The sequence below is a fragment of the Choristoneura fumiferana genome, chromosome 7 (genome assembly GCF_025370935.1).
Source record: "Choristoneura fumiferana chromosome 7, NRCan_CFum_1, whole genome shotgun sequence".
NCBI classification, from domain to species: domain Eukaryota; kingdom Metazoa; phylum Arthropoda; class Insecta; order Lepidoptera; family Tortricidae; genus Choristoneura; species Choristoneura fumiferana.
In genome coordinates, this window is record NC_133478.1 from 1499918 (window position 1) to 1513801 (window position 13884).

The window sequence follows — 13884 nt, forward strand, 5'->3', positions numbered from 1 at the left end:
GGTAGAGATCCCTTAAAGGGATAAGTCCGCCTTTGTACAAGTATCTTAAAGTTTGTCAGTAATGTTTTGTTAATTTCTTTGTACAATAAAGAGTTTACATACATACATACATACATACATACAATACAAGTTACCGTTTACTTAAGGTCCACACAATATATAGGTCGGTGGTCCGGATTCGGACCGCGGTCCGCCATTTGGTGACCCCTGTACTATCGAAACATTTGACCCACCTTAGACTGTTCTTACACTAAGATTCATACAGGAGCGGATCCAGCCCTCAAAAAAGGTTGTGGTCACAGCCAAGTCACATCCACCCAAAAATCGGCCAAGTGCGAGTCGGAGTACAAACTGGCTCATGAACAACTTTTGAAAGTGTGTCGTTACTAGTCTATTTGGGTTGTGGGCATGCCCATCGTGCCCACAACGGTGGATCCGCCCTTGGATTCATAGTGTTGTATAAAACGAGTATCACGAGGTCCGTCCTGTTCTAAAAATGGGCATGGCGTGTTCAGATAATAGCTAGAGTGTATGTTTGTGTGTGCAGATGTGCAGCCTGGCTGCGCTGGCGCGCGGCTGCCGGCCCGCCGCCAAGCCGTGCTGCCTGTGCTGGTGCTGCTGCTGCTCTTGTTCCTGGTCAGAATTAATCATAGATAGATAGAAACTTTTATCTACACCCAAATAGTAAATCCTCCATTATGCGTTCAAAAACCATGGATAATGACCAGCATTACGACATTGGATTCTATTATGAACACGGCTGTATCGTAATGGTCATTACGATACCGAAATCGATATCGTAATCGATATCGGAGTGGTGGCGGGGCTTCATCTTTACCAGGCGCAGGAGTTCGTGGGGCACACATAGTTCTGGTTGCAATGCAGGTCATTCTCAAACGTTCTTGAACGCACGATAGAGGATTTAATATATGGATGTAGATAAAGTAATGTATGCAACTGTACCTAATTTGGCGTTAATACACTCGTGTGATCCTTTTAACCACCACACACCACACTCTTGTTTTAAAGACCCTTATTACGTTGCATAAACTACTATATAATGTTCATAACAAAAACATAGCTCTATAAGACAACTATTTGATGCGATACGCCACAGGGTACCCATGGACGCCATTTTTTTTGGGTACTATTGTAACCACGGACGTTCAAGTAGAAATAATAGTCCAGAAATAGTGTTTTTGAAATGAGTATTGGTCATCTCGAGTTAGGTTTTTGAGAATTATATTCTGTACAATTTAAAAATGCCCTTCTTTGTTTGTTTCAGGGCAAAGTGGTAAGCAGTATCAGCGAATTGGTCTCCCTCATAAATGGAAGTGAAAAAATGGCGTAGCAAATTCAATTTGTGCTGGTCCACTTCGAAAGGCGATAAAGCTTTTCGAATTGGACTTGTAGTTGTTTTGGTAGAATCAAAAAATGTTATGAAGTTTTATTAAATTTGTTTATAGGGTTGTCTTAAACTTCGTAACCCTACTTAATCTGAGGATTTCACTAAAGTTAGGAAATAAGTATCCAGTTTACACAATACAATACAAATATTCTTTTCACTTCTCATGCCCGTAAAGTAAATGTTTATGCTGGATCTAGGCGACATAAAATGACTTTTTATGCTCTATTAGTGCATAAAGTAAAATCTTCGTCTAAGACCAAGGTAATTAGGTGTAAACAGCCTAGAACAAAGAAGTTTCTAGATTTATTTTTAATAAAAACTAAAAATCCATCAAATAAATAAAAATAAACCAATAAAACTAAATATTTATAATTATATTAGCAATCCATGAAAAATAAAAGGTACCTAGTAAGTGAACAATGTTTGATCTGTTGTTATTTAATCTCCTCGCAATCGCAGTGAAAAGCAGTGTAAAACTCGAGCATTAAACGCATTTTCCCCTCGTCGTGTCTATCCACCCTCGCCGTAACGTAACGTCTTGGGTAAAATGACTCGTTTTATGCTCCTGTTGTACAATCTACTATTATTGCACACCACAAATCAGTACAAAGAATGTATAATATAAACACAAAAACAGGGTAGACAATAGGCGGTCTTGTCGCTTAAAAATCAGAGATTTATAATGATAATTTATAGCCGTCAGTAGCCAATTAACGTTGCGTTTGAACCAGATATGCGCGAGGATGTGTTGCGAGGGATGTGTTTTTCATGAACCAATAGAATCGCTTTATTTGCCTATCCTCGCACGGCACATCTCTGGTGGAAACAGCTAAGCAGAGCGAGGCTAGGTAAATGAAGCGATCCTATTGGTTCATGAAAAACACAGTTTCTAAAAGTAGAAACATTTTTGAAATCAATTTTGTACAGTTTTGCATCCTTGTGCCGCAGCCTGGCGGCGCGCGGATCGGAGGGCGGGCCCGGCAAGAAGCCCCGCGAGCCCGGCCCGCAAGACCCGCTGCTCTGCGACGGAGATGCGCCGTAAGTATAACCCTAGCAGCCCTACAGGCTCAGACAACACACTGTCTGATCATCACCATGTTTCATTATATAGGTTTGTTATGAGATTTAGACCGTAACAGACACATATCGACGATGAAGCATAAATACCGCTCAACTGATAAATTTTGAACGTACAATTTAATCTTTGGCTAAGGGGTGCTAAGATCCTCAATTGCATGTCAAAGATCCATCAGTTAGAACGCATTGCTACCTATGTCGGTACTTGGTCGTCCTTACTACTTGTTTCAATTAAGACTGCTCACAATGATGTCCTTTTAGTAGATTATTTGAAACTTCCTAGAGAAGAACCCGTTTTTGACATCTTCAGCTAGAGCTGGTTCAAACCAAACGTGATTATCTTTTGCTTTGCTCAAATTTTACTGGAATATCCTGAGCGAAGGAAGGTGTGTTTCTTTGTACATTTGCTAATTCTTCAGGCTTAGGTAAACTGATAAGCCAATTTAGATGAAAATTAGTATGGAGATAGTTTGAGACCCCGGGAAGGACGTAAGATAGTGTTAGTCCCGGAAAATTCCATAGTTCCCGAGTTCTGCGTAGAACCTTCTGATCTTTGCCTCTAAACCTTCATTGGTAGCGGATTCTTCTCAGCAGAGGTTTTTCCGAACCGGTGGTAAATTTTTTTTTGACATTCATAAGTGCTTGTTATAAAGTGCCTAAATTGAATAAAGATATTTTGACTTTGACTTGACTTTGACTTTGATGAGCTCTTATTTAAAGGCTGTATGTATTCGGTATTTTTTGCATATTTTATTTCAATTGATGTAAATTAACATTGTTACACTTGTCGTTTGCAGGCCGTCGCTGGAGGAGATCCAGAGCTGGGGGCAGTCGTTTGACCGACTCATGCGCAGCGCAGGTGAGAATATATTTGGTTATGCTTGTGAAGCAAATGAATGGTGTGTATAGTTTCCAATCTGCACTGGGCCCAAACCCTTTTATATTAAATGATATTGTAAGGGATAACTCACGTCTTAAATCGAGTTTAGCTGGCCATATTTCGGGCTTATTCGTAGCCCTTCTTCCTAGCTAAACTAAACTTTGTCGAATAGTCGCGCCAGCAGAGCGGTGGCGCGCAGTGCGTGTGCTGTGGCAACCACCGAGTCGCATTGCTCCTAGGAAGAAGGGCTACGAATTAGCCCGAAAAATGTCGAGCTAAACTCGATTTAAGACGTGAGTTTATCCGTTACAATATAATTTAATATGAGAGTCTCACGGTAGTTTCATGTTCCAAACCCTCTCAATCTGAGAGGAGGCCTGTGCCCACCAGTAGCAAGCACAGTGGCGTGCATTGGGACAGCACTGCCTACCCTGGTACACTTTGGACCTATACAGGGTGTAACACTCAGATCGGTCAGTACGGGAAAATCTGAAACTTAGACATGCGAAGATCTGTTCTTAGAAACCATGTCATTGATTTCAGTAACAAGAAAAACTGGATTCAAACATTTAAAAAAAACTTGTTCACAGCTTGGGAATTGAACTGTATTGATTGTAGTGTATTCCTTCCTTTCGGTCTATTGTAAAGGTTGCTCGAAAGAGATCGCTCTGAAGCGAAGCGATAAGGCCGCCTATTGCTTACCTTGGTAAATCTCCATATACCTGTGTTTCCTGTTCTGCTTACTATGTGTTAGTGAACCCGGACGATATGAAGAATAAAACTTACATATTTTAAAGAGTATGCGATGCTGCGATTCTAGGTATCGTGTTTCAAGATATATTGCTTATGAATGACCTACACGATATCCAAATAGAAATAATGTAAGTTTTTGTTTTTCAAAACAACTGGGTTTGATTCGCGTTCTGAGTACAAGTTTTTTTATTAAATCTATGAATGCAGTTTTTACTAAAATAGATGACATGGTTCCTTAAAACAGACCTTCGTATGTTTTGTTCGTGAGCCATGAGGTAATCGCAGTTACTGGCACGCAACGAGCACTCGTGGTCGTATCTATCCAGCAAGCTGTTCAGCGTGAAGAGGCTTTTGTTGGAGTCATTGAGATGATAGTTTTAGATTTTCCTGACCGATCGGAATGTTACACCCTGTATAAACCAAGATGATGATGACGTCCCTTTACTAAGACTGGTTTTTTGGAATCTTTTTGTATTTTTTATTTCAATTCCAAATTTTTACTTTTACGGTCAACGTAAAACCGAAATTGAAAATACAAACTGAAATATAGATGCACAGAAAAAACAGAAAACCCTCGGTAATCCGTACCGCGTGCTATACCGCTACACCACTGATGGTCAACCAGGTGGTGGTGGTGACCATCAGTGGTGTAGCGGTATAGCACGCGGTACGGATTACCGAGGACCTGGGTTCGATTCCGATTTCTGTGCATCTATATTTCAGTTTGTATTTTCAAGTCCCTTTACTAACTCCGCAGCCGGGCGCAAGGTGTTCCGTGACTTTCTGCGCGGCGAATACTCTGAGGAGAACATTATGTTCTGGCTGGCCTGCGAAGAGTTGAAGCGCGAGACCGACCCCGACGCCGTCGAGGAAAAGGCGCGCTTCATATATGAGGACTACATCTCCATACTCTCACCTAAAGAGGTCAGTTCCAACGTCTTCTGTCTCTCTTTAAGCTAGTACATATAAGGCTGGTGCATGTACAGTCAAGGAAACTGAATCACGTACCAGGATAATTTGTGCTACTAATGTCATGTTGATATTCCATACATATGCCAAAGAAATCATAGCGAAATTGGTTAAGAAAATGTTCCACCTTTGTATCCGTAGTTTCCTTGGCCGTACTTCTTGAAAGATTTGCCCTTGTATGCAGTGGATAGAGAGCAGTGGAAGTATCGAGGGGAGGCCTTTGCTCAGCAGTGGGACAGAATAGGCTTAATAATAACCATGTTTTAAGAACAAAGTCCATGACAAGAATAGCTACGACACATACCGACACCGACTAGATAATCTGTACTTATTGACTTTGACTTGTTCTATACAGAACCTAATAGCAGTGACTCCGTACAGGGACGTTTGTTTAATCCATAATGCATGATCTTTTGTGGATGTGTCACGTATCCGTATTTTTTGTCATGTAAATACTTATTGTAACCTAGCCGTATGAGTTTATTATAGAACAGACAGTATTGATCGAAATTTTAATGAGTCTTTAGTCATGTGAAATATTTGACGCTGCAGTGAGGATGCCACAAATCGGCGGGGTATGGGAAACTAGTATCATATCCTCAAAATACAGATGCCTTGCTGAGGTGATTGCCGATACACTCAATCGTATACCTAGTTCTGTGCTCGTATTGTCTAATACTCTGGCACTCGTAATCGAATTCTGTATCTCTTTCTACCCCGCATCCTATACCGTGTGACGAAAAGAAGTAGTTAAAACGATCTTGATTCCGAGTGCGTTTTCACGTTCGAATGGGTCTGGAATTTTTTAAATGGAATTTTGTATCTGGAAATGAACGATATTTCAAAACACAGCATAATCTTTGTTAAAGACAGTTATTATGTCATGGTTACGGGCTACACCACCAAAACTTAATTTCCTTAGCTCCAAAGTCAAGGTTAATAAGGTTTTCTGTAGGACCATTTGTCTAATTATAAACTCTAATCTAGACGTAAATAGTATCCCGGGCTTCAAGCATATTTGACATGACTATCTTAAACCTTTATGGGGCCTAAGTCAAACAGTGGACGTCCTACGGCTCATATGGCGATGGTGTTTGGTATCTTAAAGCAAATCAGTATTTTTTCTCATTCCAGGTATCATTAGACTCCCGGGTGCGCGAAGTGGTAAACCGCAACATGGTGGAGCCCACGCCGCACACGTTCGACGACGCGCAGCTTCAGATCTACACACTGATGCACCGCGACTCGTACCCGCGCTTTGTCAACTCGCCGCTGTACAAGACCTTAGCTCGGGTGCCGAGCTCGCCGGCCGCGTCGCAGTGATCGCAATGCTCCACTGTGGACGAGTAACGTGCTAGTCTTTTAAAACCTGGTGGTTGAGGCCGAGAGGAAGTTAAACTCGGGCTTTGAAACAAAGGGGTCCTATACGTATTTTTAGTCAGGGTTTCCGGCATGTTTTGGATAAATCTGAGGTTCATCTCATGTGGCAATCAGCGTGAAATTTTCTAATAGCCAGGCGATAAACGTTGGATGAAGACAGACTTGGTTTGACACAATGTGCAGATGTAAATAATGTCGCAAGAATATTTTGGCCGAAAACACGTACCTAAGTGTGTTGATGTTGCTGCCTTTGTCGTGGACATTTCACTAAGTGAATCCCTTCCTTATTACGACAAACGACCATGCTTTGGTCAGAAACATGACAGGATAATCCCGTGTATGTGAGTGACCCTTTATTTCAATATGAGACCGATTAGTTGACATGTGAATGTGAGGGAGTTCCTTTTATACCAGTTTAGTAGAAAAGAGATATACTTATTACCAAACGAGAATAGACATTGTTAAGTTGACTTTCAGTCAATTTAGACTAGCTAGTTTTCCAACAGGCCTATAGATGTCACTAGTAAGCTTAACGTTACGGTTAGTTTGATTTTTCGTACGATCTATGTTTTACTAGTGACATCTGTTGGACTGCAACCAGAGGCTGTATTGTGTGACGAGCGGGCGTTTGCGATAGTATTCCCCGTCTCTTTCTACTCTCATCCTACACCGTGTGATAGAACGAAGTGGTGAAAACGATTGTAATTCCGAGCGCGTTTTACAATAAGGCTTCTGTTCAGAAACTTGTTTTAAAACGAATACCAGATGGTTTAACATTGTGGTAGAAGTGTTTTTACAGAGGATTCAATAGATATTAAGAAGGATCAAACTCTGGAGCTGCCAGAGATTTTGAAACTGGTATAAGCGCTGCAATGATCAAAGACGATTTCTGACAATGTATGTGGGTAAAGTTGAAAAGCCATCTAGTCTTCTCACATATTAGATCTCGGTCTCGACCGACCAGCGTTGTATGAAAGCATGTAGGGGCCATAGTTGTGACTTTTAAGATAGTGCGAACGACCTGGACCGCTGGTTTGCGTTGTCTGCTCTCATATTGTCTGTTCTTTAGAAGACTGGCAACTTAAGAGTAATTAGAGTTTAGTTCCCATTGTATTCCGCAGTGAGTGGCTTGGAATAGGTCCAACTTTTAACAATTAAATCAGTGTCATAAATTCAGGAGCTTAAGGCGTAAATTCCAATGTGGTTAGTCACCATGATATACTACATGTCAGCCTTTGTCGCTCCAACATGCATTACGTGCAAAGGTTGGAAATCTGAAGAGAAGCTACATCTTGCAGATGAGTTGTGAAAGCCATAATTTTTACGCCCGGTTGTTCTTTGTGGAAGTAAAATCTCTTCACCAACAAACATTAGCACAATTCTACCTGTTTAAATAATATTATTTGTGGTACTAAGCGATCGACAAAAAGTGTTGTTTTTGACGTACCTACTACAGTAAACAGCTTGGAACTAGGTCTACTAAATGAATCAATGTCAGCCAAGCCTAGGGACAAAAGAGTAAAAATCTACAACTGCTTAAGTGTTCTGATATGATTAAAACATCTGGATAGTTCGCTTCAGCACCATCTGTTACTTTTCTCTTCTATTGAGAGATTAACTAAGGCCACTCAATTTGTACAGAGACAAAAGGCCGTATTGCCTAACGTTTCTGGCGTTCGCGATCGCAATCAAATGACAGATTTCGCATACAAAAACTGTCATTTGATCGCGATCGCGAACGTCAGAATCGTTAGGCAATACGGCCTCTGTTTCTCATATTTAAGATGCCGTGGTACAAAAGCCCGTAAATGTAATGTAGTATTACAATATCCAAATCCTGCTAAGGATAATACTTATTCAATTACTATAACTGACGATTTAAAGCATGCCGCAAGGGTATAGAAACGTAAGTCCTCATTTAAGTGAGAGTTTATAACACAGATAATTGACAGAATTTGGGACCCCTATTTTAATAAGGCGTTATTCCTATTTTAATTAATCAATAATTTTGAAATTCCGTTTCTCAAACTAGCTAATCGTTTACTTACACTGGCCCTTGGAAAATTCTAAGGCTTAGTTTTGACATAGCTATTGCACGGTTACAGTTGCATGTACAAGTAAAAAAATGTATGGAAATGTGACTACGCGGTTCGCGCGTTTAAAATAGGGCATGAAATTGCCCAAAGGGCTAAAATGAATTTAATATACTTTAGTTATAAGTTACCATACGAAAAGATTTCTAGTCAAGGTCAACGACCTCACTCAAGTCGGCCCCTACACTCTCGCCGCGTTACCCGTCCAAGTGGATCCACCCTCCGGTCGGTGGTTTGCTGTCGAGTTGGGTTCATGACATGACACCTCAGACTTCGTGACTACCCTAGCGATATCTCATCGCGGGGCGGCCAATCAGCGCGCTTTATTTTCGCGTGTATTGTAATGCCAAGAATTATCCTCTTTAATAAAGTAAATGATTGTCTTGGCTTTGTCGATTTGATGTACGTCGTCTGAGGCGCTGGGTTGGGTTAAGACCATCGGGTAACTGAACCCGCTGTGCTCGACTCAGCACGCTGTGTTATGCTCAGTTTTGGACGAGGCTGTGTTAGACTCTGGCTCAAGCTCACACACAAACTTAATAAACCTCTAATGCTCCTAAATGGTTTATCTTTTATAGCTCATAGTGTGACAGTCACAATTTTATAAGCATTTTTGATGGATTTTAGATTAATTTTAAACGTTTTCGCACAAACGAATAGTGCACAATGTTTAGTCAACCTTTTTAAATGTTGTAATCTTGTACTTTTATAATGTTATATATTTTATTTTTACAGACTTCGATCAGTCCTACTTAGGCCTCAGTAGTTTAGCACGTATAGTATGATAGGCCTAACATAATATAATTGCACTATTTTCAAGACTGTCGTAAGGTACTACGTCGAGGTGTTAGGGACATACCTGACTGTTAATTGAGAGCAGCTTCCATGACATTACCGACTCGCTATCAATTATATAAACTTGAAAAAAGAAAGCTACAAAGAAAACGGGGTTTTCCCTTCAACATGTAAAGAAAAGTAATGTAGAAACTTGACGATCTAAAACAAACTTGAGTGAAGTATTGTAGCTAGGCTATGAGACAAAAGAAAGAAAATAACATCAATGAATGTGTTGGATCAAGGAGTAGCAGTAAGCCAGTGGTCTAAAATAAAAATACGGGTAGGTAGGTACTTACTTGATTGGTTAAATTGCAACAAGTCACCATTCTAGCTGGCACAATTTTTACAATTAAATTTAACAAGTCACCGTTCTGACTGGCGCAATTTTAATAATTGCAACCAGTTACTATTCTGACCGACGCAATTTTTACAATTGCAACCAGTTACTATTCTGACTGGCGCAATTTATACAATTGCAACCAGTTACTATTCTGACTGGCGCAAGTCACCGTTCTGACTGATGCAATTTATACAATTGCAACCAGTTACTATTCTGACTGGCGCAATTTTTACAATTGATAGAGACGGTAATGCACATAGGAAACAGAGTCTAGCACAGCTAAAGTGTCCAGTTATGTCGTCCTTTTTCTGTTTAAAATGCATTTATATTTATCAATAGGTAGTATATTAATATGGTAAGGTCAGCATCGATGTCACAGTTGCTGACCCCGTAATATGTATTGAAAAATTTAAGGGAAACTAGTCATGTACATATTTTTTCCTGAATGTGACCGACGACTTGAACTGGGCCACATCACAACGTAAAACAGCTAAGTTAAGACGGGTGTTATTGAGCCACGATGAGACTGGGAATGGTAGTGACAGTTGTTTCGTATATTAACGACCAAATGTAAATGAAATTATGGAAGATCGATCATTGATATCACATCACTCTCGAATACTCGAAAGAAAGGTGAAAAATTGTGTTGAATTTGAAATACGCGTGGAACAGTAGAAAATTATGGCTCTGTTTAAGATAATCAAGTAATCAAAATTTAATACGAGCTGTAGTTTTGTAGCAATACACAGATTTTTACCACTTTTACGAGTAGAATGTTATTCGAGAGATGTGATTTAAAAAATGGGTTTCCTGCTTTTTCAGTCCTATTCACATCGCGGTCTTGTAATACGGTGGTCGTACCCAGGTCGGATCTAGCTGCCACCTTGCCAATCGGCTTGTGCAATAACGACCCATGTGTCTCTTACCCTGTAAATAGTCTCAGTATATAATTAATTAAACGGGTACTAATTTTGTATATAGTTAGGTTAAGAGTAAGTACTTAGGTGCGCCGTGGCAACTTCACTGGTCCACCGCCTGCGCACTGCAAAGCGTCATGTCACAATCCTAGTCATACCTCACTACGACACCCTTTCGTCATTGACACTTAGAACAAGCGTCGCTAGAGTCGAAATAAAACACGACCGATGAAGGGTTTCTTGACTATATCGCTAGATGGCGTTAGTATCTAGAGGTTTGTTTGACGTTACAAATGCTTATGATTGGCTCATTTTTAGTTATTAAACCAATCACAAACGTGACGCAATGTCAAAGTTATCAAACGGACTTCACGATAATATTGCGTCTGTCACAGAAACCCTTGTTCTCGTCATTTTAGTTTTGACGTAGGTACCAAAAAAGTCAAGCTCCTGACAAATATAATTTCGCTTTGGTTGTATGATCTACCTCCAAAATGGGAATTCATTTGTTTGTAGTTTGGACCTGATTGCGTTACTACGTTCATTCATATATTCAACACGCACATATCCTAAATAATATACCTACAAGGTATCACATAATTCTGGAATGGCATGGAATGGAATGGATTTTGTCCAGTTGTTTTGTTTAATTTTTTTTTTTCTATATTCTAATTAATTCAAAATAAAAATATTACCAAGAAATTTTCACTTTGAATATCACTGTTATACACATGTATATTTGTCCGACATTAGATTGTCAAAAAATATTGAACAAGTATTTTTATTTTGTGAATCAAACAAAGAATTACCTACTAATTTCAGAAGTGGGGATTTGTGACAGGAAAAATGTAAGCACCGAGAAGACACGTAAACGAGATATCTTTATATTATTTTTATCTGTCATGTGTAATGTAAAATATTCTTAAAATATATTTATATATTGAGAGTTATCGTCATATATAATTTTTTTTTGTTAAATTGCCGAAGATATAATATAATATACGATATTTTTGGTAGGTAATTTAACTGACGGCTAATTATAACTTTTTAAACATTTACAGGTTGAACATCAGTTTGAACATAATCAAACACTGGCTAAAATATTATGTATCAACCTACCTAATTATTTTGTGATACATTGCGTAATTGTACCTGTTATAATAGTAAACCTAACAACTCCTAAATTATGAAACAACACATTACCGCAACCCTTTTCCGACTTAACAAGCAAGCTTGGATGCTGACAACACAAATTCACACATACATAATAAAAATATAACAAAACAAACTTTACATCTTAACCAATTTTCACTACTTCGCACCAAAAGTAAAAACACCACAGTTTAACCTCGTAAGACCCAACTCACTAACTGTCACATTTGCCTAAGTAAATGTCAACTTATCATGACTGAAATCTGGTAACAAACACAAACTCCGTCGCGTGGAATCCAAGCTACTCATTCACGCATTAGCCCCATAGAATAGTCACGATACGCCACGACTCAGTTCCGTTAAGACTCAGTTCCCTCACGACTCAGTCCCGTAACGACACGATCCCGTCACGACACTGTCCCGACCACGGCCCCTCCCCGGCGCACCGCGCAATCGCGTCTCTAGATAGAAGCAATAAAGGTGGACCAATAAAGTTTGCTTGAAGGAAGGTCAACGAATAAATCTGTTCATGTACATTATTGTTTTATTTCATTACTAAAATCCCAGTATGCGAAATCTGTCATTTGATTGCGATCGCGAGGGCAATACGGCCTCTGGATACGTGTGGCTTTAGCTCCATCTATTGAAAAAAAAATATGTAAGAGAATGCGCAGCAAGATAAAATTTATTAGTATCGTACAGTGAGAACTACGTAGAACATTTTTTTTTCGGAATAGTAGATTTTTAGCGCCATCTATTATTGAGTAGGGGTAAAAAAAATACGTGCAAGCTACGCGTCGCTAGATGGCAGCGTATTTAGTTTGGTCGTTTTGGTACAGATGGCTCTGTTCACTATGAAATATCAGAAAAAAGGTTGGCAATTATTTTTTAGATTCCTTGTCCTTGTTCTCGCAATTATTACGAACACAAAAAGCTAATAAAGCGGCCGAGTAGATTTGTAATGATCGTCTTTCTGTTTGTCTGTGGCATTGTAGCTTTCAAACGAATGGACCGATTTTGATGCGGTTTTCTACGCGAAAGCGAGTTTACTTGCGGTGGTTCTTACCTGCATTTCATTAAAATCGAGGGTTTTTAATTTTTTCATGTTGGTTAGAATAGGTTATTGAAATAAGAATACTAAGTATATGTCGTCCATTGAGTAGGCAGCAGGCTACTACGAAATTCGAAAATCGAGGTTCGTATAGCACCATCTCTCACTCTCTTATTAAATAATATTAGCCTCAAGATACGAAGTTCGAATTTTGAATTTCGTAGTGAAGGGTCAGGATATACCACGCGCCATAAAAATCTGCCTAAAAGTTCATTACTTAATACTCAGTTTTGACGCATTTTTGAGATATATTTTTTATGCGACGTCTTTACGTTACTCCCGGATTGTGTTCGAATCGCTTAACGGTATAGTGCCTATTCAATTATTGGAATTATACCTTTATAGTTTTTGTGGTACTAGTCGTGGCAATGAACTTTTAGGCAAAGTTAGGCGGCGGAAGGTATAGGCAGTACTAACTGAGGACCATAATGGTCCTTGGTACCAACTGCCTTCCCTGGAATCAATACAATGCACACTAACAGCTGGTAATCAGTAAACGACTAATCCTAAAACCGAATCGTCCGAAAAAATCCATACACTTACCTAATTAACTTTTTCGCATAACATTGTAGTATTTATTTAACTTTAGAAGCCGTGGTGGCCTAGTGGATCGTGGGTTCAAACCCTGGCTCGCACCTCTGAGTTTTTTGAAATTCATGTGCGAAATTACATTTGAAATTCACCACGAGCTTTACGGTGAAGGAAAACATCGTGAGGAGACCTGCACAAACCTGCGAAGCAATTCAATGGTGTGTGTGAAGTTCCCAATCCGCACTGGGCCCGCGTGGGAACTACTGCCCAAGCCATCTCATTCTGAGGGGAGGCCTGTGCTCTGCAGTGGGACGTATATAGGCTGGGATGATGATGAACTAACTAAATAGGTACCGAACCTGATCACAAATATTTAATGAAAATCTTTTGCGAAATACGAAACGTAGAAAACAGTCGGACAGACGAAAGCATTTTT

General features: G+C 39.6%; 1 protein-coding gene across 2 annotated transcripts in view; it reads left to right on the plus strand.

Moving 5' to 3' along the window:
• The window catches only part of Dhit (regulator of G protein signaling double hit), a 52827-nt gene extending 40487 nt beyond the window's left edge, over positions 1-12340 (plus strand). Inside the window, exons 2-7 of one of the 2 annotated variants that reach the window (XM_074089799.1) lie at positions 548-636; positions 1286-1294; positions 2357-2446; positions 3283-3344; positions 4876-5042; positions 6222-12340. In XM_074089799.1, the coding sequence (XP_073945900.1) occupies positions 548-636; positions 1286-1294; positions 2357-2446; positions 3283-3344; positions 4876-5042; positions 6222-6410 (606 nt within the window). In that variant the 3' untranslated portion in view covers positions 6411-12340. The remainder of the gene's footprint in view (positions 1-547; positions 637-1285; positions 1295-2356; positions 2447-3282; positions 3345-4875; positions 5043-6221) is intronic. The other variant, XM_074089800.1, reaches the window with a different exon arrangement.
• Positions 12341-13884: the final 1544 nt, after the last annotated feature.